A 27493-nucleotide genomic window follows, 5' to 3' on the forward strand; every position below is an offset into this window, starting at 1 on the left:
CATTTTGAGACCAATGGGAAAGTCTAGCGCAATGAAGATTGACCCTCAGTAGTGCAGGATCAGATTAGGGAACATTTAAACAAAGTAGGCACATGTAAGTCCATGGGATCTAATGGGATGCACCCATGAGTGCTGAGGGAGCTGGTTGGTATCACTGTGAGACCATTCTTGATTACCTTTGAACGGTCATGGCAATTAGAGGGAGGTTCTTGAGGACTGGAAGAAAGCAAAGGTCACCCCTATCCTCAAGGAGGGCAAGAAAGAGAATCCAGGGAACTACAAGCCAGTCAGCCTCACCTTTATTCTTAGGAAGCTGATGGAGCAAATCCCACACCCTCCCCTGATCCCTGGAAGCCATTTCCAAACATATTAAGGACAAGAAGGTGACTCGGTATAGTCAGCAAGGATTTATGAAGGGGAAATCACGCCTGACCAACCTGATAGCCTTCTATGATAAAATGACTACCTCAGCGGGGAAAAGGAAAGCAGTGAATGCCATTTCTTTTGACTTCAACAAGGCTTTTGATACTGTTTCTCATAACATCCTTATGGATACACTGAGGAAGTATAGACTAAAGAAGTGGGCAGTGAGGTAAACTGAAAACTGGCTCAACTGCTAGGCTCAAAGGGTTGTGGTCAGGAGCACAAAATCCTGCTGGATTTTGTCACTAGTGGTGTCTCCCAAGCTTGATACTGTGACCAGTACTGTTTAACATCTTCATTAATGAGCTGGATGATAGGACAGAGTGCATACTCAGCAAGTTTGCAAACAATACAGGATTGGGAGGAGAGGCTGATATACCAGATGGGCATGCTGCCATTCAGAAGGACTTTGACAGGCTAGAGAAATGCGCCAACAGAAATTTCATGAAGTTCACCAAAGCAAAGTGCAAAGTCCTGTACCTGTGCAGGAATAAATCCATGCACCAGTACAGGCTGGAGGCTGACTTGCTGGAAAATAGGTTGGCAGAAAAGGACCTGGGGGTCTTGCTGGCCAGTAAGTTTGACATGACCAGCAATGAGCCTTTATGGCTAAGAAGGGCAACAGCCTCCTGGCCTGTATTAGGAAGAGCACTGCTGGCAGGTCAAGGGAGGGGATCTTTCCTTTCTATTCAATACTGGTGAGACTACATCTGAAAGTACTGTGCCCAGTTCTGGACTCCCTGGTACAAGAAAGATGTGGACATACTGAAGCTAGTCCAGTAAAAGGCTACAGAGATGATTAATGCGTTGGAGTGTTTATCTCACGATAAGAGGCTGAGAGTGCTAGGACTGTTTAGCCTGGAGAAAAGAAGGCTCAGGAGGATCTTTTCAATGTCTGTAAGTATCTGATGTGGGGGAGAATAAAGAAGACCGCTGGAGTCTTCTCCGTGGTACCCAGTGAAAGGGTAAGAAGCAATGCGCACTAACTGAAATACAAGAAACTTCATCTAAACATAAGAAAAAGTCTTTTCACTGTAAGGTCACTTAACACAAGGTCACTTTCACAAGCTAAGTTCATTGCTTTTGAGGTGGTTCTGGAGGATCACAGAAAGAAAACACACATTAATTTAAGTTTCACTTGTGCAAGGGTGACAGGCTCAGACTCAGTGTAAAGGACTTCAATTTTATTAAGCAACTATGTTTTATTTTCCAGTCAAGAACTTCTCTTTCTGAATTCTAGCTTTCACAGTGCTGACCCCACTCCTCTTTAATGACTGCTTACCTTCTTCAACTCCTCATGAATACTTTTGCCATTTTCATCAGAGGACAAACTCTCCTTCTGGTTCTCAGGATCTGTTTTAGGTTCTGACTCTTGTTCTTCACCAGAAGAGGTCTCCTTGTCACTCATTTTAGCAGCAAGTTGAAATAACCTGGATTTAAGCTCCTCTTCCATAAGGTCAGGCTTGATTTTATGATGCTGATCCTCACTGCTTATGTCTGTTTCTGATAAGTCATCAAAATCCTGCATGGAAATTAGAAGAACATACAATTACTGCTTAGGTACAGAAAGGAAAGCAAAGAGTTTCCTACAAAAGTATAGGTATGATTACTCTGAGATTACTAGATATGGTTACTAGAGAATCTAAAAAGACATCACACTAAGTGTGTCAACAAAAATGATCATATCTTTGCAGAAGGCCAATAAACCCATACCTGTTGGATAATATTTATCATTTCTGGTTACTTTTGCATTATGTAAAAAGGAACCATCAAAATCATTATGTATATGTGTGAAACTAATCAAACAAAAGCCTAAACGGCATTTCTCATAACCTGCATTGCATAGTCATCACTCTCAGTCATGGTTCAGATAAAGAAACTAAAGTGTGGGAATGAAATAACTTATCCATGGTGACCTGGCAATTGTATCCAACTTGCAGTTGAAAGCCATGTTCAAGTTCCCTGACTGCTGGTCTTGAGCATTAACAGTGTTTTTCTTAAAGATTACTGGAAACCAGTTTCCAAAAATGTCACCCTTACTAAGTGCCTGTGCTTAAGATTTTCAGTTTTCCCAGTGAATCTTTGCATAGCTGGATCTACTGTGGTTACAATTATTGTCTAGATGCTTCCTTGAAACAAGTTCTTTAGGAAACAAGAAACTTTAGGAGAACCTTCTTTTCTTACTTTTCGATCCTTAAAAGTGGGACGTACTCAGAATTTCATTTAACTATGGTGTTAATGGAAAAAGGAAAGGGTTATAGGAAAGACTGTTACAGACTCAATTGTGGCAAGTCCTCTAATTTGGGGACTAAACAGAAGAAAAGCAAAATCTTCTCATAAGTCTGTTTGGTAGGTTGCCTGCCCAGCACTTAATGAGGAAAGAGGCTTTTATTTTGTCAGCCCTCACAGGAAATCTGAAAATATCATATGGCTATACCAAAAGCATACCAACTTATTCTCTAGAGCTGTGCTATCCAGTTAGAACCCAATGGCACTTGATTTCCTCTACAGTCAGTGGAGAGAGACAGGCATCTCCCTGAACAACCCAGTCCACCTGTGAACTGCTTTCTGGAAATGCTATTCTCTCCCTGCTGACTACTAAGAGAATGCTTGGACTAATACGGCACTTTGTTTGCTGCTTCGGTCAACTGCATAAAGTAAGGTGGAATTAGCTGTTTTTAAAGCAAAGAATTGTTTGAAACAGAACATAATTATGCAAAAACACCCAGGAGGAGGATGTAAAGAGTCCAGTCTGGAGCCCAGAAGTGGTAATCACACTGCAATAGGTCTAAGGAGATGATTTGGAGCAATCCTTTGATAGGCAATTATTATTATTTGCCATACGTTCTCCTACAATGACAAGACTGCTGTAGGATTTCCAAGATAAAGAGCATGGCTAAACAGTGCATGTGTATTTTAGGAGAATACACTTTACTGGAAACCTGTCTAGGAGGAGTGGCTGACACACCAGAGGGCTGTGCTGCCATTCAGAGAGACTGGGACAGGCTGGAGAGCTGGGCAGAGAGGAACCTCCTGAGGTTCAACAAGGGCAAGTGCAGAGTCCTGCACCTAGGGAAAAATAATGCTAGGCACCAGTACAGGGTGGGGGCTGACCTGCTGGAGAGCAGCTCTGCAGAGAAGGATCTGGGAGCGCTGGTGGATGACAAGTTGACCATGAGCCAGCCACGTGCCCTTGTGGCCAAAAAGGCAAACAGTATCCTGGGCTGCACTGGGAAGACTGTTGCCAGCAAGTCGAGGGAGGTGATCCTGCCCCTTTACTCAGCCCTGGGGAGGCCTCATCTCGAGTACTGTGTCCAGTTCTGGGCTCCCCAGGACAAGAGAGACATGGAGCTACTGGAGAGAGTCCAGCATAGGGCTACAAAGATGATCAGAGGGCTGGAGCATCTGCCCTCTGAGGAACGGCTGCGAGAGCTGGGCCTCTTCAGCCTGGGGAAGAGAAGACTGAGGGGGGATCTTATCAATGTGTGTAAGTACCTGAAGGGAGGGTGTCAAGGGGATGGGGACAAACTCTTTTCAGCTGTCCCATGTGACAGGACAAGAGGCAATGGGCAGAAACTGAAGCACAGGAAGTTCTGCCTGAACATGAGGGGGAATTTCTTCACTGTGAGAGTGATGGAGCACTCGCACAGGTTGCCCAGAGAGGTTGTGGAGTCTCCTTCTCTGGAGATCTTCAAGGCCCACCTGGATGCAACCCTGTCCAACATACTCTAGGTGACCCTGCTTGAGCAGCGGGGTTGGACTAGATGATCTCCAGAGGTCCCTTCCAACTTTACTGATCCTATGATTCTATGAAAATCTAGTAGAGCAGTGAGGAAGGCTGTCAGTTCTGAAATGCAGGTTCTCCCACATTGCCACCTCATCTGCTGCACCATGAACAGGAAGTATTGACAAACAGCAAGAATCTACACATGATTCCTGGGAACACAATATGGATATTGGACCACGCTGGAGGCAAGGGAGGAGAAGACATGATGGCAGGTAGGATAAGATACTCCTGTCAGCAGCAGCAAACTACTACATTACCTCAGCCACATAAGCAAATTTACCTGAAATGTTCTCAATTCTAGCTAATGCTTTAACGGTGGTAGAAGAATTTTCCTAACTCATTCACACAGAAACTTGAAGAGCTTTTTGCTACATTTCCCAACACAGGTGAAAGACATGAGTTGCCTTGGCATCCCTATGCTTTTATTCTGCATTAGCTAAACTTGTGTTATGAATACACATCTATTCTTGGGGGAGGACCTACCCTGAGGGAACTGAGTTTATTACACTGCATTCAGATATGTCCATTAGCCAAATTTTTGCCTCCTTACAGTGAGCAGGTGGAGTATTTACATTTGCAAGACTTGTTAGCTCCTGCTTACACACAGAGGTAATGATATCCTGCAAAGCTACATTCTGTGATTTTTGTTAGTGGTAAGCTGCTTGGTTTGTGTGTTGAGCTTTTTTGATGATGGCAGTGAACTACTCATGACAAGACAGTACCTCTTTCATGAACTAACAGATTAAAAAAATACCTTAGAGGCCATGAGAACAGATAAAAATAAGAAATACACTGAAAGGTACTATTATTATTTTTATGGATGCTATCTTAAACTTCACTATTCTTGTTTACTGTTCATGCTTCAGCTCCATCTGGCAAGTTTATGACACCTTTGTGTTTGTATAAATTGTTCTCTAAGTTCTCATTTGCCTCTACAGTAGCAAATAAAACTAACATCTGCAAACAGGAATAAAGGGCCACCAGTGTAGCTGAAAACAGAGTTTCAACCAGGGCCTGGCAGAATAACACAGCCAGGAGCTCAGTTTCACTGAAAGAAAAATCAAGTGTTTCTAACTCAACTGTAAGCCCTTTGCAGACAATGAAATAGGAAATGCAATTTTCCTTATATACCTTCTGCAAATCCTTGCATGCTTTGATAACCCTAGCAAACAAAAAAGCCCTAAAATAAAGCAAAGCAAAGTACTGGCTTGGAGGCTACAGAATCAAACCCCTCTTACATTAGAAAACACCATCCATAGAAGAAATTGAGATTAGAAATGGCAGGCTTTGGAAGCAGACAGCAAAACTGCGAGGCTTGCATGCAGTTTCTCAGTGAGAGCCAGTGTACTCTACAGGAATGCGATTTTCAGTAATTACATCCCAAGCGCCATCCCGTGGGGACTGGCAGTCTGACAGCAGTCACCTGCTACCTGGCTCCAAAGCAGAAGTGGCAACAAGGCTGTAGCTAACAGGTAGAGCCCTTTTCAGAAGAAACAAGCTCATAATGAAGGCAGTGCCTTCACCTTGAAACAGTCAAGCAGCTCCACTTTCCATCCAAAATACAAGAATTACTGAGCAATGTCCCCTCTCAAGAATATACTGAAAGCCAAGGTTTCTGCAGACATGGACTGGTGCTGTGAGTGGCCATTTCTTGTAAATAAATTAGAACTTTAAAAATAATTATCATTAAAAACAGAGAAGGTAGAAGTAAGAGTACACCTGTCAATCAAGCGGCGCTTTTTAATTCAGGTTCCATAGGAATATTAGTCTTCTATATTATATATGCAATCAAGTTATCAGAAACTGGAGGACTCCAGTTTTATCAGGACAGTTTTCATGTCCATGTGCTTCCTAACTGCATTTACAGCATTTCTATAGGCAACTTACTAAAACAGGTTTATTCTTTTACCTACCAAAAAGTGGCAAAAATATAAAACAACACATCTTGGTGTCTGTTTTTTTTTTTTAAGTCACTCCAGACTTCATATAATCAATTCTCTCCTGTAGAATGCTGCACAAAGTTAGCATTCTAGTTTTGAGCCTAAAACGTGTTCCAAAAATGCCACAGCATTATTCTAATCCAGGTACTGGATCTGGATTAGAAAAATCTAATTTCAGTAGAAATTCAGTTGTGAGCTATAAAATGACTGCAATTGTTTCAGAATGTCACTGCTTACAATTCTCTATATTTGGAGCAGGGAGAGAAGGGAGGGCCCATTTTTATTTCACTGTAAGGCTCATAACAGCCATCACTATTTGAAAATCAAAAAAGAAAACGAAGCTTTTAGACTGTAAGACTGAAAGCCCATTCCATAACGCAGACGAAAACACAGTGGTTAACAAATAATCATGTCATTATTGTAGTGCAGTAAAATAAGGAAAAAATCATGCTTCTTCACTGCAGTTTGTATATGACGAGTTGGGTCATTTTCTGATGCCCAGATACAACATGACTTAGAACAACACTTTGTACGTTTTCAGGAAGTTTTTTCTGTATAATCTCAGCACGTGAAAATCTATGATTTATTTAAGACCTCACAGAGGAGCATCCTTCAGTTTACACTGCCTGTGACTTATAAGAAGTGAGACTGTCATGTTGTACAAACTACTTACATGTTGAATCTCTCTGCTTCAGCCTCGATCATTTTACCAGGAGTAACACATTACTGTGGGGATTATGTGAAACCTTGTCATCCCTCTTATTCTCATTTTTCTAAGCAGCATAAACAATGGCTGGTTAATTTATTATCATACCTCAAATCCTATTCCCTATGCTCTGAATCCTTTTAATTGCTTTCTAGAATTTTACAGTCCTCATAACGTTGTTGCTATAAATTGCATCCAGTCCACTCTTGCTCTGAGTAGTGCTTTATGTACAGGAGGCTGGAATAACACTTTACTGAAGGCAGGCACCAACTACAATCCTATCAGATCAGGATTGTGGGTGTGTTTGTGCAAACATAAACTAAAGCAAACACACTCATACTATTATACATAAAATCCTTAGTTCTTCAGTAGCTCATATGCTTATCTTCTGTGTTGCAATAGAATTTTATCACTTCAGAAACACTAGTGTGATCTCTGCCTATTTCACTGCAACTGAGGGAGCAGGTACCGCAGCAGAAATAGTCTCTCTTTGCTTAAATGGTAAAATGAAGGGGAAGATTGGTCAGAATCTCAGCCCCTGTGTTTTAGCACAACAGAGAGATGTAAGCAGCACTTAAGGCACAAGGCATCTCACAGGAGCGTTGGAAAGGACAATCTCTTTTCTGCACCAGCTTGCATTTTCAAGTATGCACTATAAGCTGCTGAAGGATGTTGTCAAGTACGTTGTGAAGCTCCCTGCCTCTATGGGTTCACTACAGGAGGAAGGTCTCCAGGGTCTTTCCTGTGAGCTCTCTTTTCTGCTCTCTGCAGAGTAGTAGTAACTCAAAAGCCACAATATGAATACAGACATGCATGCACACACAGAACACGCACAAATATGCAAAGGCATAAACGGAAATGTGGAAGTCCCTGTACAAAAGATGGTCTTCTTGCATCACTGGAAAGTTCTATAATTCTGCCTGATATTCTAAGAAGTCGTTAATGGCCACTAATATGTCATTAGAGCATAGACCATACACAACTCCCCTTCAACAAGTACAGATTATAAATGTAAGAGGACATGCCTATAAACAAATCAGTACAGAGTGCACACACCTGTCTCCTAAGAGCAGATGTAACAGATAAAGAATTAACAACAGTATACCCAGCACTAAAAACCTGCTGAAATCCTAGAATCCTCATCTTGACTTACAATCAGTTGCGTAGCTGTCTTTCTATTAGAGATATAGACTAGAGATACAGTAGTGTAAGTAAAGAAAAGTAACTCTAGACATCCTAACATATTCAGATGATTTTAAAGATTGGATGAAACCGCTTATAGACAGCAGCATGAAGCGAAAACAGTATTTGTTTCCTTGTTTCAAGCTTACTGTTATTCTACTACAGAAATGATCCTGCTACAGAATTTGAAAGTTAGCATATGGGAACGGGACCTGGACAAGGGGTTCAGTATTCTCCTTACCCAGACGGGTAATTATAGCTAGACATGTGCTTATAAGGCTAGAAAAGTTCTGGGGCACAATGAGATCCCTTACTTAACTTGAGTTCCAGGCCTAGATAAACTCTAAACTGAAAAGACTTTTCTGTTTTCGGGTTATCCCATACTTGTTGTTTAAAGCAAAATGTTTAGGGGGTACCTTGCTGTCTGAAAGTTGTATGATGAATTTTTCCAAGTCAGAGCTGTTATATTCTACTGGAAGAAAAGTTTGCTTTCTAACAAATGACAATTATTTGAATGAATGCAGTTTGTAAACACTCACCCTAACACACTGGTATTCATAATCAAGAGATCAATTAAAAGCAGATGTCAGTTGGACCATATTTCAAAAACATCCCTTCCTGAATTCCTGCTCATTAGCTTTATCCCTTACCAGGACATTTGCAAACAGCACAGAGTAGATTCCAGGACAGGTGAGTTGTTTCTTATTCCAAGAAAAAGGAAAAAAAAAAATGATTACTCAATGCACCAACATTTGTTTGCTGTTTGCAAATTTTGTCTTTTTTTTGTTTCAAGAGCACTGTATTCGGCAGCATTAATAATGTCACCGATCAGGTGGAAGTGGCAGATTTGAGAAAGAAGTAAAGACTGTTTATAATATGTGGAACACTTTACTTTTGCTTCTTCTCAGTTTTGAGATATACAGGGACAAAGCTTGCAAGAACATTCCCCCCTCCTCCTAGGGTTCATATGTTACTGCCAGCACAGCTTTGCCCCGCTTTTTTCAATACCACACTCAGTAAAATCAAACGCAGTTACCTGACTTGTGCTTAAATTCTTCTTGTTGTTTTTTGTGTGATTTTTTCCTTCACTTACTTCTCCAGAGATCATTTTGCTCTTTCTCCACCGCCTTGATCTCTTCTCTAAATCATAGTGGACTTCTCCAGGCTCACTGCTGTCCGAATCCTCCAAGCTGGTTGTCTGTGGATTGAAATTTACATCCAGCTCTCCATGGAAATGTTTTTTTTCCATTCTGGGCTTATCACCTTGAGTTCTGCTCTGTAGCCAGAGAAGTTTGCTAGGTCCTTTTGCTTCCTGGGAAGAGTTTACTGAAGATGTTTCAGAATCAGAGAATAATGTCTCAGTATTTGTGTATAATCCAGAGGAAGGTGAGGTTACTGCCTGGTACTGGTCATTGCCATAAACCCATTCAGTATTGTACTGGGAATTGGTGTAATAGAAATCATCTGATAATCGCTGAGGTCTCCGACGCAGCTTGCTCAAGGCCACATTCCAGTCATAGTCATCCTCGCTGTCTGAGCCCATCTCGTCATATGCAGACACAATGCTGGATTCATTCTCCAAAGCTTTGAATACTTGACTCTTTGGTTTAGCAAGCATTCGAGGACGAGGCAAAGTGACATTCTGCAAAGCTACCCAGTTTCCATCAGTGCTTTGAAAAACTGGAGGCGGATCTACGAAAATGAAATGAGAACAACCTCTTCAATTATCACTATGTTATCACAGCGTGAAAGGCTCATTTTCCTTGCCAGTTCCCAATCAACTGGCCATAAATTGGAGGGTTCAACAAAAGCAATGAACAAATGTATGTGTTGCTGCCACATGAATTCTCTCATATTCTAAGCCACACTGTCATGTTCTTTTTTCAGAAGTCACAATTTACACATTATGGAGGTGGCTATTTAAAACGTAAGAGTGTTTGGACCATGGCTTTGTTCTAAAAGGATTAGGAAAGGATGAGGTAGCATCAACACACAGACATGTATAAATTCTATGTTTTGCAAATGTCTTCAATTCTGTGTGCAGTTTTGGTCCCTCATCTCAAAAAGGAAAAATAGAAAAAAGATCCAAGAAGGGCAATAATGGATGAGCCAAGTTCTGAAATGGCTTCTGTTTAAGGAAGCATCTAGTGAGCAACAGCTCTGCAGGCTGGAGAGGAGAAGACTGAGAGGCAACATCATAAGTAAGTGGCAGAAACAGCATTGACAGGGGGATGTCTTTCACGGTAACTATTAAAGGATATCAAAGGAAACTAGTAAAACCTAGGTGCAAAACAAAATAAAGGAGGGGGTTGTAATGGGTACCAGACCTGTGGAGCTCTTTGCCAAAGGATGTTATAGATGCTAGAAATTTATCTTGGATAAAATGGAGATGGCTATATACATGGAAGAGAAATCTATTGGGGGTTACTAAATACAGGAAAAACACTTCCAGCTGAGGCAGTCCTTAAGCTGAATGTGATCGGAGATTGGGAGTATACACAGGGGTAGCATAAAATATACTTGGCCTTTCTTGTAATCATTCCTAGGCACTTACTTATCACTACTGCTGCTGCTGCTGTTGTAGTCTAGATTAAATGGGCTTTTAGTCTGACCCAGGACAGCTGCTGTTATATTCTTAGACTTTTTTTTTAAACAATTCTGAGAGAGAAATATGCCACAGATGTGGTCAAGAAGAGCTGTATAATTCACAGAATTTGCATTACTTGTAAATTTATTTTCCATTTCCAACTAAACCTGAAAAGTCTCTTAATTAGAAATGTGAATGTGTGATGTTTCTACCTTCCATAGCAGTTGAACAAATACACAATATTTACACTGTTTACATATTTACATTATTTATAAGATTCACATAGTTATCTCGGCATGCTGAACCAACTTCTGTCAGCTTACAGATTCTTTTCAGAGGCTCAGTTTGTCATTTCTAAAACATTGTAAAAATATTAATTTTAAACTATTAATATAGTAAAATGGTGAACAGAACTTTGCTATTTAAACATGGAAGAAATAAAATCTGGATAGTGTTGTAGGTGACAAAGAAATATCACCTACTTTACAAATCCCTGAGCTAAAGAAAATGATTTTTTTTTTTTTTTTTTTGTTTGGAACTGTTTAAGCAGAACACAAATATGAGGTAAGAAGTTGTGCTCTGAGTTTTGAAGAAAATGTCTGTGGAACACTACCTCCACCAAAACACCCACCCCAAAATAAAACAATAGGGAAATGGTAATTAAATTTAGGAGCTGTGCAAGATTTAAAACAGTTTTTGTACTTGTTACTCATTTATGTCTTTTTGGCCTGTTCGCATTTCTCAAATTTCATGTCAATTCTAAGAACTTGCGAAAACGTGTTACTGAATTCATTCTTACTCCTGCTTAAAAATAAATCAAATAGTAACACTGTTCTTGTAGCAGTGAACAGCTAAAGATATATGTGAGGTAAGGTTTATGGGGAAAAGTAGTAACTCTTTACTGTAACAGCTGATACAGGAGAAAAAAAAAGAAGACAAGCTTTTAGGCATGAGGAACTTCTGCTTCACTTTTTCCAATTATACTCAGTAATTAAATATAGGATTATACATGAGAGAAAGACAAGCTTTTCTCGAAAGCATTGCTTCTTTAAACAAAGCAAACATCTTTGGAGGACATAAAACTTCAACAGAAATTGAATTGAGTTGCACCACATTACACAAATGTAATGCAGTGGAGTTCCACAGCATTATACTTTCTTCTCTCCCAAATCATATCTCTTTATTTTGTTTAGCAACTACACAGAAGAATCAGCCAAACATCCTCAGCTAACTGAAAAAATGACAGAATAGTAGTTGATTACATCTTAGTGGCAAGCAGACCGGAAATGAAAGTTGTTGAAAACCTTTTATTGAAAAATTGAGTCAATTTTATCCTAATTTCAAGTAATATCAAACACTTCCTGATTTTCCATAAACAGTACTTATATGAAAGAATGGATTTCACACACAGTTTTTGGGTACACATTATAATTCATTTATGTGAAAATGAGAATAAATTTAAGAAGTCTCGCTATAAATCTGTTTGTAAAGGAGGAAAAAAGCTCAAATTCAGGACTTGGCTCTTGCGTCATCATTTAAACCAGTGCAATGTGTAATTAAAATTAACTGTTAACTTTTTTCTACATGACTAAAAGGCCCACTGATGTTACTTCTCCAAACTCTTCTTTAAGATTTCTTATACTTTTCTATTCCCTAATATATCACCACTTACTACTGCATAGGTGAGATCACATTCACATGTATTAACACAATCAGCTATTTAATATAGCTCAAAAAGCATCTTAATTTCATCACAAATCTGGTTCTCAGATGAACAAGGCAAAGCAAATACTCTGAGCAGAGCACCTGAAAGGAAACTGGGTCGATTTGTAATTCTGTGATGGTTAAGCAATTGTTAAGTATCAAATTGCAGAATAGTTGACTTCAATGGGATTGAAGTGGGTGCTTAAATTTAAGCATCAAATTAACTGCTTTACTGAAAATAGGCCTTTGCCTAAAATGCTGCCCAGGGAAAACCACTTACAATAGAAGGTTGCATGAGCAATTCACAGTGTAATGCATACTTAGTTAAACTATCACATTTTAGTACTACCATATTTTTCAGTAAGGGAGGTATTCCCATTGTCTGATTTTCAGCTTCCCACCTTGTCAATTAGCATTACAGATAAACTAATCTACTTGCTAGTTGCTGTTTGATGGGCAGTCCCATTTCCTAGTCCCTACTATACCCAACCACGTATTTTAGTGACTTCATTTTGCCAACATCTAGCAAGTCAGCTGAGAGAGTTACACCACCAATAAACTCATCTGAAGTTTTCTGCTTGCTTAGCTTCCTCAGCCTGCTTGCTACCGGGGTCAGATGGGCTCAACAGCTAGTACAAGAGATGGAGCAAGAACAAGTAGCCCCAGTTATGGGAGGAAAACAGCAGCAAGTAGGTCAGCTTTGCTGTATCATGTTACTTGGAGGCATGGGCTGCTATTGAAATGGGCAGTTCTGCCCTTGCACTCGTGCCAACACAAGCATTACTGCAATTGTGGGGATGAAAAATAACTCTTCTACATAGCAGTTGCTTGATGCTATACTCTTGTGGCGATGTGACCCCCAAAAGCAGGATTCACAGAATTATAGAATCGGTAAGGTGGGAAGGCACCTCTGGAGATCATCTAGTCCAACCTCCCTGCTCAAGCAGGATCACCTGGAGTATGTTAGACAGGGTTGCGTCCAGGTGGGCTTTGAATAACTCCAGAGAAGGAGACTCCACAACCTCTCTGGCTAACCTGTTGCAGTGCTCTGTCACTCTCACAATGAAGAAATTCCTCCCCACATTCAGGTGGAACTTCCTTCCCTCCCTTCTTCAATGATAGCTTGCACTTATGTTATCTAACAGTAAGCAGGGAACTGCACTCTATCCCAGGGCGCTGATTCTGGAAAGGGGTTGATTCATGAAGCTCTTCACTTACCCATGGTCACATCCCTTCCATGGTCACCCCACACAAAGACAGAGGACACAGATCCAGGGGCAGTGTTTTTCTATGATGTTCCTACTCACAGAGCTTCCTCATAGCTCTGCAGAAACAGCTCTTTGCAGACTGGCACAGCATATTGCATTCATAAATTCATCTGAGTTAAAAATAAAGGTACAAGGAGGAATCCTGAACTTGGATTCTTTCACGTTCAGTTTACCATGTAGACTGACAAGCAGATAACTCAGTGTTACCTGCAGATAGAGAAGGGTGACTATGGGCAACTACAAATTCCTTCACTTGAATGGCAGATAACAGCAAACAATGTAGCTCCCAGGCCTCCTAGGCTCTTATGTCTTAGGAGCTCTGATATGCATCCAAGTTAAATGCATAATGATGCCTAAAACTTCAAAATCAATGCCCCCAAGACCGAGATTTTGAATTTTTACTTGGAAAAAAACAATGGCAGACTAATGGCATAACTCAATAAAACTGTGATAATTTAGAGTCACTGAATTCTCACAGACATTTGTACATGTGACACCTACAAGCATGGAGGTCAGCAGGAATTTCCTGGAGAAGGGTCCTTTCTTTAAGTCTAATTTATTCCATGAGGGATGAGAACTCAAAAAGAACAAAATTCGTACTAGAAATATTTACTTGTTTCATTTAGCCTGTCCACACTTTTCCAGCTGGGTAATGCAGAGAGCTTGCGTTCCTTCTGTTTCCTGAATTGTCCTTTTTGCTGCCTCCAAAGAGCCTCAGTCACAGAAGATGCAGGGTCTAGACTTTTACTGGGCATATCTTCACTAGCCAGGGAGAATGCAGACTGAGACCTCTGTGGGGATAAAAATCAAAAAGCATAATTTAAAAATAGAAACAACTAATTATTAAACTCTTTACCATAATTAGCATGAATATTCAGAAGTGTGGGATCTGCCATCATCCAGAGATGGATTTTAATGTGTTCAGAAGAATTGTTTTATTTATGTGCCGATCCGATGCTATGCAAGGAATTATAAAATTATTTGTACTACCAGGGGCCAGAGAGAAAGAAGTAATTAAGGTGAAGTTGGTCAGAATCTATATGATGAGGACTGACATATAACTGCACCAAACCAAGCTAGCCAGGAAGAGATCCCACTGTGGTGAGACATGATGATCTATTGTTGGCTCAACAAGCCATCTGTTGTAACAATTTTTGGAAGTTAAAAATTAGAAAAAAAGCAAACAAACAGCCTGTTCTATAGAAACAAATCTGCAACTGAATTGATTTTAATGCAGAATTCTTTTGTTTGCCAGGATATACATATTGCATGATGTGCTGTGCAATTTTACTTAATATTGCTAATGAATTCAACAGCCTACAACTGAGTGAAGTTTTAACATCTAGCTGACAGTATGTTGCTGCAGCACATTTTCTTTTTTTTATATATATATATAATTAATAACATTGCTTTTGATGACAATACAAACTTAGGCAACTTGAATGGCAAAATAGATCACTTTTTCAAATGATAGTCTGTTTTTTCCCCGTAACTGCTTACCACTTAAATTCTGCACAGGCCTTCATTATGGAACTGGTAAGAGATTGCCTGTATATGCCAGGGTTTCATTAAGAAGCATGCTTTCAAATAGCTCAGTTTCTTTACAGAGGCCAAATTAGCATTCTCAGATCTTTGTGTGTTTTACCGATGTTCAAACTACAAGTAATTAGCTAAACCAGTTAATCTCAAAAGGGCCAGTCTTTGCCTGCATCAGAGTTCTGCCTTGTACTATAACAGATGAGGAAACGATAACTTGATTTGAAGGTATTCTCATGTTCCTTCATTTCACAGGACAGTACAAACACTGCTGGGAGTCCCACTGGCCTGAAAGCAACACTTACACCATTTTTATGGCTGCACCTCCTCCCAGCTGAAATGCTCCTGGGGGGGACCAGCACACCATGCCAGAAGAATTAATTAACTGCAAATCCTTCTGAAACTTTGGCTCAGCAGTGTGATTTCATAAACAGTTTCAGTAAAAAAGAAACACAACCAACCACCAGGGACTAGTCTGGCTTCTGAACTCTGGAGAAAAAGCCAGAAATATTGTTCTAAAATTAAACAGTTTCTACATAACTGCGATGATCACATAACTTAGTTAATACTGTCAATGCAAAGACACAGGTCTTAATGTGATGCATTAGAGCCTTTGTTTTCAATTTCAGTGACATGAAGTATGAAAAACCAGCTCATAGTACTGCGTAAGTTTATTCCAAGTGGTGTTACATACTTATAAAAGTGTTCAGTGTGTGTGTAAGATGCAACACGAAATACTTACATAGTTAGATTACATCTTGAATAAATCCCCCCCGCCAAAACTTACTGAAGCAGCTCAGCAAACCCTGCCCTCAGACCTGTGCTTCTGTAGTGACAGCACCAGTACTACTGACAGAGCAAATTTAAAGTTGACTCAGGTGCATCTATACTGTAGGGCAGGCACATCCTTCAGACCGACTACTTCTACATGATAGCCAGAAAGATTTGAACAGGGAGAAGATTAGCACACAGGGCCCAAAGGGACAAAATGGGACAATGTTCTGATGAGAACAAATCAGTCTTCACTGGCAGAGAGATGCTCATTTTTTTCAGAGCACAAAAGCAAACATATGAGTTCATCTCTGATCCATCACTGGCCAGACTGATGACTGTCATTTGAAGTGCAAATGACTTAAGACCTTGTCTTGTTTCCTTTGCAATTAACAGCAAGGATAAACTAGCGAGTTAGTCACTTGGTGTGAGGTTATACAGCAAAAGCTCTAATCTAGGTTGGCCCACTTGCGCTTTCTTCAACTCAGCTGGCACGGCTAACTCAACGGCTCTACAGCTACAGTTGCACGGGCTTCAGTACAGCTTCTCTCATTGTAGCTCTTACCTGTGGCAGCTGGACAAATTCCAGTGCTGCACAGAGGTAACAGCTCATCTCTAGATCCACAAGGGCCATTTTTCATTGAGGAAGCAAAATATTAGACATAGGGAGACAGGCTTGAAGAGTGTAACTGAAGGCTGATGGTCCATGTAGGTCCCCCATGTATGGATGCCGAGAGATCATAGAGGTCAGCCTAGCTACACCTACAGGCTCTTGGACCAGCTAGCATCAGAACAAGGGACAACTACTGATTGAATGGATTAACCATGGCCCCTTGTCTTCATTAATTGCCTACAAACTTGGACAGCAAGAAGATCTCATGTGTCAAGTATATCAATGCAAACTTGACAAAAGGACTAGAATTCCCTGCTAGTCAACTTGATTTTTCCAGTGATGCTGCAGTTTGATCTGTCATTTGTTGAGTGGTTTTTCTTTTGATGTTACAAGCACTGATAGATGCTGATATTCAGATGTTTCATCTTGGATTTTATTCAGTCTTAATTTCAGCTTGGCATGAACCACAACCAATGACAAATATCTTGGAGGATGTTAGAATTTAGTATTGCATTTGCTTACCTGAATTGTCCATTAACACATTCGTTTTACAGCAAGCACTGCAGGGAAGATGAACAAACCCAGCACATTTGCTCAGACCACTCAAACACCACCACAGCCTAAATAGGATCTTCAAAAGGAGGTAGCAGCTTTGGTACTTACTTTTGAAAATATGAGAGGTCAAGAAGATCCTTCCCCTTCCCCACAGCTAAAGTTACTGGCACCTTTTCTAAGCAGAAGTTCTGATTCCCCAGATAGCTAAAAAGCTGAGAATCAGGTGCAATTTCAGATATTTTTATTTGTGATGAAGTACAAAGCTGTGCTCTAAGTTTGCAGTCAGCTACTAAGATACTGAGTTAGTCACTGCAATAAAGCACTATATCGGCAGATGGCACTGCAGCCAAGCAGGTCGTCGAGCCACATGCCCTACACACACTCCTTCCTGGGAGGCATGCAGTACAGTGCAGCACAGCCTGCAAAATATATTTACAGTATCGATAAGCATTTCCAAACATTTTGCTTAGATGAGCCTTTTCCCACTAAATCCAGCCTACTGGCATCTGTTGTAAGACGTCTGGTTCAAAAAGAAATTCTAGGCACATGATTACTCTCGATTTCTCATGTATAAATATAACTGTCTTGCTGGAGAAAACTCACTCTTCATCTTATACTGGGATAGAATTAAAAGGAATGATTTTCCATGTACACTCCTATTCCTATACAATTCTACATGCATGCAAAGAAATAATAAGGTAATGTGGTTTCTGAAGATTAAAGACGCAGTGAATAGAAAGCAATCACATACAATGCCTCCTATCACTTAATGAATACAAATATTCCATCTCTTCAATGTCTATGTTGTAACATAATTTGAGAGTTCATGCTTCTGAACACTGAATAAATAAAATAAAATAAAAAAAGCTAATGCAAGAACAATGTTTTATAAAAGACACTTAAGAATGTTGATCCTAAATTGATAAACTGTGGATTAATTTACTGACCTTGCACAAATCTTTCATGTATGTTCAAATATTCTTTAGAGAGATAACATACTGATTTTCCTCTACATTCTTTCTCAAAAAATGTTAGTGTATCACCAATGGACAACTCCTCTTGGCTTCTAAACAGAAGCCCAAGTGGTAATTCAAAATATATCCCAGAAGCAAGTGACTGAACTCTACAACGGCTATTCTGGATTGCACATGCTTTTCCTCTCACTTCTCTCATAGCTTCAAGTGGAACGGAGAGGCCGTGGTGCCCCACAGGCAGGGCAGCTGCAAGGTCATCGCTGCAGGAGCCCTTGCAAGCACTGGGACTGCCACAGCAGGCTGTGCATAAGGAGGGCACCTCAGCATCTGGGCAGCAGCGTGCTGTGGAAGCTCTGACCTGTGGGGCAGCTGTTAACTTAGGCCTTGAAAACTATCTTGTTTATTCAGGAAGCAGCCTAGAACTGACAATACATACAGAAATGACTTGGATGCAGCCCTAACCTTTCCCTCTCCTTAGCTGCAAATTGCAGAGCTATGCCTGTTGGTGGTGCAGCGAAAAGAATCCCACCCACTTCTCATCTGCTCTCTATAAATACAATCAGCACGCAGACAGAGCCAGCAGGTCCCACCCACCTAAGCCAACAGCAATCTCTAAACATCAACATTTAATATATCCTTTGGTAAGTAAACTCCCACATTAGGAAGGAGACAATACTAGCTTGAGAACAGTGCCACTCTGCCAGAGTATATTTACCCCTGGAAATGCTTTTTGCTCTGCTCAAATGTATGCAGTCCAGACAGTTAGCAGTGGGAGTGAAATATTAAGGGTTTCAAGCATCTGTTCCTTAGTTAATCCTGTATGTGGCAAAGTATCTGTTAGCATCCCTGAGGTTCCTGAAAAGGGGCAAGAACAGGCAGATGAATGGGAGATTTTCACATTCAATTGAAAGAAAACTCCCTTCTTTAATCCCCTGACTCAAATCTGGTTAGGATGTCATCCCATCCTGAAATGCTACCTCTAGCAACAGCGTGCACCCAGGCATCAGGCTGTCTGTAAATGCTTGAGAAACAGACTGGGAGAAAGCAACATTAATTGCTCCATTCCCCCGCAAAAGTCACAGGGCAGCCTCCTTCCAGGGCCTGCCCACGCTGGCTGCTTGTTCACTAGTGACATGAACGCAACCTGGCTGCACTTTAGAGGGGTTTGCAAGTCTTCGACCTGCCTCTCAGGCCCCTAAAAAAACAATTGTTGCTTCAAAAATTCCCAGGTAATGCTCAGTTAATCAGGAGGGAGTCTATCAGCAGTATGAATTACACAGATGTGCAATCATATGTAGAGCCACATGTGGGTGTGGATTTGTTTTGGTTTCGAGTGGGTGAGTCCATCTTGAGGATCTAGAACGCTGTTGCAAGCGAGAGAGACTGGAAATTTTTCTCCAGGAAACACACTGAAACTGAGCATGCAAGTAGCTCTGCATATCACCACATACCAATATAACCCAAAGAGTTGATGGACTTTTTTTTTCCTTAACTAATAAGCAGGCTGCATGCATGAAAATGCTACTGCATTTTATATAAGGAATTTTTAATCTAGTAAATGAGAAGGATTTAAATATTGGCTCCAAAGGATGAGTGTAAGCACCATTTTATTCTACTTAGAAAATCACAGAATGGTTGAGGTTGAAAGGGACCAAGTTAGGAAAGTGGCAGAAGCACAAAATAGCCTAGTTAGATGTCATAGATGTATGTGAACAAGTCCATAGAAGTTGATGGTAAATCAATTATTATATACTTTGATAGAAAAAAAGAGAAGATGTAACAATGTAGTAGCTAAATAGTGTCTTTGCAGGTATCTTTTATTAGTTTGATTGTGGCCCTTCCTTTTTCCCTCTTCCTGAACTTTGAATTTTCTATTACATCTCTTTAAAAAACAAAAAAGAACAGTGCAGATAGTTTCCAGTCGCATAACACCTTTAATCTGAAGATATTGAGAGCCTGTGATGAAAATATTACTGTATTATCTACACCACATCACCTCTCCAAGGAAATGGAACTTTATGCTGTATAAAAATTCTATTAAAAAACAGTCTATTCTATTTTATTCTATAAAAGTCTTCCACTGATGCGCAGGTCAACTGCACATCACGATCACACCAAGTCTAACACACACAGTGAAAAATCTACTGGATGCTGGTAGCTAGATGGTAAGGCTCTTAGTTCAGACTTTAAGATGACTCTGTGATACTGGCAGCAGAAATGCTGAATATTCCAGCCTGCAAGGCTTTGCCATCTTTGGCTGCATTTGCTGGTAATGACAGGCTCAAATCCAGGAACCAAAAGGGAAGGGAACAGGAAAGACTTCTTTATAAATATCCTAAACAATTCCAAGACATGCAGGGAATTTTGCTCCTGCAAAGTCAGTAGGTTACAGCAAGATGTATAACCTAAAAAGTACCTAAAGGAAGGAAGATTTTCTCTCTATAAATGTGAAAAAAGACCTATTACATTCTAAAGTACCAAGAGTTTTTCTCTCTCAGAGTTTACTGTTCTTTCCCATTCTGTGCTAGGCTGTGCAGAGAAGGTGCTGCTGTTGGCTTTTTCTGGAAGAAAACAAGATAGCGACTAACCCACCAGAATCCCTCTGATGAGCTTCCTGGCAAATGTACACCTGCCTCACTGGAACTAGGAATACATTCTAGTACCACTGTGCAATATTCTGGTTCCAGCTCATATGTTAAAGCTAAAAGATAAAACTTCCATCTTCCATGTGACATGAGATATTTAGTAATTAGACATAAATACAATGTTTCTGACTTAGAGTTGTTGGCAAGTGAGAGCAAGGTCAGCTGGCATGCCCTTCCCACACTGTCTCCCTCATTTGAAGCAGTTTTCCCACTGTGTCATACAACTGCTAAATGAGATTCCTCCTCAAAAAGGTTCTCTTTAAATATTTGTTTGGGACAACCTAGTAGAGAGCACCTGCACCTTGCAGTGATTTCCAAAGCAGTGTTGGACCTCTGGCTTGTGTAACTTTCTCTTTAAAACAAATCAAACAAAAGGAAAAAAAATAACCCTCTGAACACTATGGACCTCACTATTAGTTTAACTAGGAAATCTCTCTTCCCCTTGAGATGCATCATAATGTGGATTTAATGAAATCCTCCTTTTCCCTATATCCCTAGCTGTTTTAAATACTATAAATTATGGATGAGCTTCTGTTTATATATGCAATCTTTTAGCTGTAAAATAAAGACTACTAATACAGCACTTAAAGCACACCAGGAAGCCTGTATTCCATCAGTGTTTAAATGGGATACGATGTGCCAACTGGTCGTTTGCTCTCAGTGGCAGTGACGTACAGGATGGAAATGAATTGAGAGAGGACAGAATCATCCATCCATTGCTCTAAGCTCCTCCTTTCCTAACATCATCGTACCTCCTTTGCATATCGTTAATGAGAAATAGATGGCACCATCCATCCTTTTTTTGAGATGAGGAAATAGAATATTCAGCTTTGTATCAGCATTTTTAGCATGGGCAAGGGATCTTGAACAAACCTAAAAAACATAAAAAGACAATCTCTATAGCTAAGGCCACCCCATAACACTGCAGTTAAATAATAAACAGTACATTTCAGGAAGATATAGTTTTTTTTCATCGTTTTGTTAATACGGAGATCGATAGATCTGCTCCAATCAAGTAGGTCTCATGCAGTTGCTCTCTCGGTACTATGCTGCCCCCATTTTCCACAGCTCAAGCTCTCTGCATACAGCAATTTACTTTTATACTGCAAAAGAGGTAGCTTAACTTGCTTAATGATCATTTCAAAGTGATTCTGGATGAGCCAAGAGGTCGTGGAGGGCCTCTACAGACCACCTGAATTTTCTGGCTGGTATGAATGAGCTAAACATAAATAGCCATAATCAGAAGAAAAACTGCTTACCAGGAATAATCACACAGTTATATCTTAGATTAGTAAAGCTCCCCCTGTGTAAACAAGTGACATCGGTAATAAAATGCAATGCAATAATAAAAATAGGTTTCTAATGGCCTGTGTTACTGTATGCAAACTTACTAGCTTTATCATGCCTGCTAAACTTGATGTATTATCTTCTACACAGAACAGATACTGAAATACGTGCTGTAAGACAGACTTCCAGTTTTACATTACGAAACGTAACTGCCTTAAGATTTGCTGCCCTTTACCTCTCTTTTGTCTGCATGCCTTACTTTTGTTAATCATGTTTCTTCTTTCCTTCGATTTAATCTGTCCTGCCTCTGCTTGTGCCAAGTAGTAATTTGTTTGCCAGATAACAAAAAGTCTTAAACAGAGAAACTTCTGCCTAATAATCCTAATTGGGAAATGGGTCCATGTATATAGGTCTGACCTCAGTACCAATCAACTTGGGCTAACTTTGAAAGGAAAAACACCCTGCCCTGTACTCTGTACACAAAAACCTTGGTTACGCTAGGAACATCTGCCCTCATAACTCTGCTGCAAGAGTGCCCTTGTTAGGTGTGGCACATACTAACAGGAAAGAGGCTTTTTTTATCATTATGGCAGATCTCTGCTGAAATTAAGCCAACAAGCACAGCTCAACAGTAAGGTGCGTACACAAAAATCAAGGGTTTGAGGTTTGTTGTACTGGAGCAACAGAAATTTGCTGTTACAAGCTTGGACTCAAAATTTCAAAATCCACCTAGGAGGGAACAAGGAGCTCTTCCTGGGAAGGCCCAGTGCCACTGGCCCATGCCAATGGAAAATTCCAATTTTTGTAGAATTTATGCTTTCGTCTTGGAAAATAAAAGCATTGCAATACTTATTACAGAAAAGGTAACTTTCTCAAATTATAAACATAAGACAAACTGATGCAATTCAGCCTGCCAAAACTGCTGACAGATACATACTTACTATTCACAGCTGACCGAAAGCAAAGCTGAAAGGAAAGCAAACTCAGCTAAGGACTTCAAGTCATTTCACTGCTGTTGCTCAGAATCAAGCAGGCAGTAACTGCTCTGTTTGCTCTGCATGAATTGCATTTTAGTACGCTTGTCAGTAAACACTTTGTTAGAGCTTGTATGGCTATATTTCTGTTAGGCTAATAGGTCAACATAACTGGAACTACATTAGCTACTGGGGCAACTAGCTTTCCAAGGATGTCCAGCTGTATTAAGAAAATTCTCTTCTATTCAAAACAAAGCAAAAGTAAATACACACCAAAAGCAAACAATAAAAATACTCAAGCAAAGCAAAATGCAACACTGCAGAAGCTGAATTTACTGAAAGTGTGAGAGAATCCAGAGCACATGACCGAATTCATTCATGTTCCTTAATACTCCACAGGAAGACAATCAGATCCAGTGCTGATGAATGTGGCAAAAGAACTCAAATAGAGTGGAAAGTTCTTACAAAGTAGTGAACACATCTGGATCTCCAGTGCTGACTGATGGCTGTTGAAGATTTGATGTTCACTGTGCCTGTTCCAACCTGTGCATGACATTTTTCCTAGTCTAGTATTTTGCATAAAGTCTGCTCCTGGTTCACTATTTTCCATAAAGTCTACTACTTCTCAAAGCAGCAGAGAATCATTTCAGAACAGAATTTCAAAATGTGTTGGGTTCAAGTTTAATTCTCCAGATCAGAAGAACGATAGGCTTTTGAGGTAACAACTGAGGATTTGAACTGTGTGTTCCCCTAGGTCCTGACCTTAAAAATCCAGAATAAAAATTCAGTTAAATTGGAGACAAAATTAATTCTCTCTCTCACAGCTGCTAAGATCTACAAGCAAGTTGCCTAGGTGCTATAGAGCAAGATACTTAAACATGCTCACTCTGACTTGTGATCGCTCAGAAAAAAACAACAGCTTAAAGGCATTACTGCCACCATTTGGAAGTAGATGAGGGAGGAGAATGTGTGTCCACATCTCAGCAATTCCAGTCCATAGTCTAATATTCTGGGATAAATCTACTTTCATTAGCAGTATAAGCCAGTAAACTAAGCCGGGAAGTGAGGCACAGCATACATTCAATTCTAAAGGCTCTGCTCTGTGGGAGGGAGGGGGGCACTGGCACAGAAGCAGGACAATTTGGAGCAGCAGCTTAAACCACTGTAGCAAAATTCACTGGGACTCATCTGTCACTGTCTTCACTCTCTGACTGTGAAATAGCCTATCCAAGCCTATAGCTTATTCTCACTTCTTTTCCCTTGCCACTCTTCCTAAAACGTTACTAATGCAGCTTGTCAGATTTTCTTCAGCTTTATGGCAGGAGCTAAAGGCATTGTGCTGAGATAAAGTGAAAGAAGGAGGAAATACTCTTCAGTATAATACAAGATGTAAGTGGTGCTCTACAGTTGTGTTTATTTTTTTTGTTAGTGGTGACTGTTTTCTTTAAGATGGCTAAGGAACAAAATAAACACATTAGAGAAATCTAACACTATACAAAAAAGGAAATAACATTCAGCAAAAATCCAGATAAAAGCTAACCGAGCATAAAAATTATTTTAAGGAATAGACGCTGATGCAACGAGTCCTGTTAGCATTCAAATTAAGCAGCAAAACTGCTGGTAGCCTGATTAGTAAGAATTTAGTGTCCGTCACAATCATCAGTACAATACAGTGTCTGTGATGTACTTCCAAAGCCAATGATTTGCTATGGGAAGAGCAACTGAATGACATGCCTGTCCACATACAGGTTTAATACCAGTTTCCTGCAAGTCTGTACGCACCATTTCAGGAAGTATACTCATACAGGATTCCAATTTTCTAGTTCTGTGCAGCAGAAAACATCAATAGTTGCGCTTAGTCACTCACCCATAATGTGTAGGATCCCCTGCGACTCCCTGGAAAAGTTAGCATACTCTGATCGGAGACAGCAACAGATGCCAGGCCACTGCTCCTGGATGGTGGCCATTCAATATCAGCTTCAGTCTGCTCAGCTTTGCTTTTCTGCTTCTTTATAATCTGTAAGATTGAGGGAAAAAATGATACTTGGAAAATACTGTCTGAGCCATATGGAGCAAACTATATTAACTCTGTCTCAAGACAAACTGCCTGGGAAGAATATTTGAGTTTCTCTTTGCTTCTGCTCCAGTTCATGCAAGGATGATTCCGGCAACCTGCAGGCATTTCTTCTCATCTGAAGTCACACTGCTTGCAAACGCATAAGCATTGATACAATAAATCATAATAAACGCCTGTAGGAACATCACAGCTGAATTAAATAAATGTGGAAACCTGCTCCTACCAATAACACTTTAAACATTAGCTGTATCCAAGTGTAAGAATTTTCTCAGATAAGTATGTTTGCAAAGAAACACAGAATACTAGATATGAAGGGAATTCAAAGACTCCCATGGCATCTAGATGCATTCCTATTGAAAACAAAGAGGTCTTAAGCATCTAGGCATCTATTTTTGTCTTTGAAAATCTACACTGTCTTAAGAGAGAGAAGATCGTATAGACTGCTTATCTCTCGATATTATATATCTATATTAACAGATTGTTTCTTGCCACATATCATTTTTCACAACTTTTCTTGTTCAACTTAAAATAGCTACAGAATATTATTCTATGTCATAAAAGATCTCTTTGTTAGACAGCTTTTGACAAAAGTGGTAGAAATTGAAGCTCAGCTGAGATGGGCTCTGGACTATCAAACACCTCATAAGAGGGATTAATCTTCCAACATCCTTGTTAAAAAGAAGGGAGATTATATCCCATTGAGCTGCTACTCTCCTAGTGTTTCTTGATATCTTGTAAGTAACGTTCTTTTCCTGGTGTGATGTCCACACATTGTTAAATATGTCAGAATAGATGTGGCAATTAGCTTAATTCACATGGATGGAGACAGACCAAGTAGAGTGATCACCTTAGTGATCACTAGGGCTCAGCAGCATTCTGTTCCTGCTCTTGTCTTACCTTGCTCCGGACTGTCTAGACAAACTCAAGGGGTTTTCATTCCCACCTGCCCTCCATTTCTGTACCGCATCAGTGCCAACTGCCAGCTTTGCAGAGAGAAGAAGGAACTTTCCAGAACAGGCCACATAAATCAGACACATACAGAGTTTTGGGATCTTTTGTCTCTCTCTCACAGCATCACTATCAGAATAATATTTTGATCATCAATGTTTTATTTGTATTTATTGTAGATGCTAGGGTCAGTAGAGTTGGTATGCTCAAGAACCATGCCACTTTGCACTAGAAACCTTTTGTGCTTGTGGAGAAAAGTATAGACATGAACTTCTAGCAAGCGGGAGTCTCCTCTTCCCAGTAAGTGGACCTGAGGGAGTGGCATCTCAGCTCTGAGGACAGAGGTTATCAGTTTAGACACTGGATTAAGGTTATTTATAGGCTGATCTCTCTGTCAGATGTAGCAGATTAGACACAGACAGTGATAGTTAAAGTTGTAGTCTATCATTTACTTTGTACTTTCTACCATGGTGTCATTCTTTTACCTGTTAGCTAACAGAGTCAAAGTTCACCACACTATAGGACTGTGTTTTGTTAATTAAAATAAGCCATGGAAAAAATGTTGAGCATACCTTCTGTACGATGGTTGTGGCTAGCTCTTCTATGAGGTCCTCCTTGTGTTCTTGCAAATAACAAGCCTCGTTCTGCTTGTCCTGTGTGAAAATTGACATCTATAGATGCTAAAATCACATTAAAACATCCTTTCCACAAGAACGGTATAGATAAGTAATTGGTAATGTGTTATATTAGCAATATAGGACGAAATTACAGATACTTACATTGCATGCCACTTTCTGAAATGCAACATGCATCTTGAATGCACAACCCACAACACACTTGATAAAATGACTTTTAGATGATACATGAAGATAATCACAATTTGTTTTCTTTTGTATTTACTTGTCTTTCTGCCACTACTCAAATTAGAAGAAATAGAGTTGTTCTATATAAATTAACAAAAAGTTTTAGAAAATGTTACCAGACTGTCACTGTAGGTCTCTGCCTTAGAAATAGCTTCTTCCACTGCTTCCTCTGCAACACGTAAGGCCACAGCGAGGGTATCCATCATGCTGTGTCCTGGGTGAAGGATAAGATGAAATTACAGTGTTCATTATATACTTAAACTTTGCAACATAAGCTTCAATATTCAGATCCATATTCTGAACATACTTTCAGATCTGAGTAGTTAGTTCATAAGATGTTGGTATAGGCTGCTGCAGAGACTCATCCCAGACCCAGATCCAGGTTGTTCATGACAAAATTTAGTTCCTCAATCCATAATTATGCAAAATAATATAAACATCTTAACAGAGAGGGGATAATTTGTCTCAATTTTTGTTTTATCTCCATTTGAAAAAGATGAGTAACACTTCTGACATAAACATTTTAAATTTAAATATTATAGAATAAAATACGGTATTTCTATGTTGCCTATTTTAGAACCCAGCAAAACAAGAGACAATCGTAAAAGGAAAATTTTTAAGCTTCCTATAAACACCAATAGGGTCTAAGAAAA

At 39.9% G+C, this 27493-nt stretch overlaps 1 protein-coding gene across 1 annotated transcript in view; it reads right to left on the minus strand.

Moving 5' to 3' along the window:
- The window catches only part of MYRIP (myosin VIIA and Rab interacting protein), a 205343-nt gene that overhangs the window by 22432 nt on the left and 155418 nt on the right, over positions 1-27493 (minus strand). The window contains exons 5-10 of the mRNA XM_062567884.1: positions 26957-27054; positions 26550-26630; positions 24820-24969; positions 14211-14388; positions 9075-9730; positions 1706-1945 (exon numbers count right to left, since the gene is read on the minus strand). Coding sequence (XP_062423868.1) covers positions 1706-1945; positions 9075-9730; positions 14211-14388; positions 24820-24969; positions 26550-26630; positions 26957-27054 — 1403 coding nt within the window. The remainder of the gene's footprint in view (positions 1-1705; positions 1946-9074; positions 9731-14210; positions 14389-24819; positions 24970-26549; positions 26631-26956; positions 27055-27493) is intronic.

Source organism: Rhea pennata, chromosome 2 (genome assembly GCF_028389875.1).
Source record: "Rhea pennata isolate bPtePen1 chromosome 2, bPtePen1.pri, whole genome shotgun sequence".
NCBI lineage: Eukaryota > Metazoa > Chordata > Aves > Rheiformes > Rheidae > Rhea > Rhea pennata.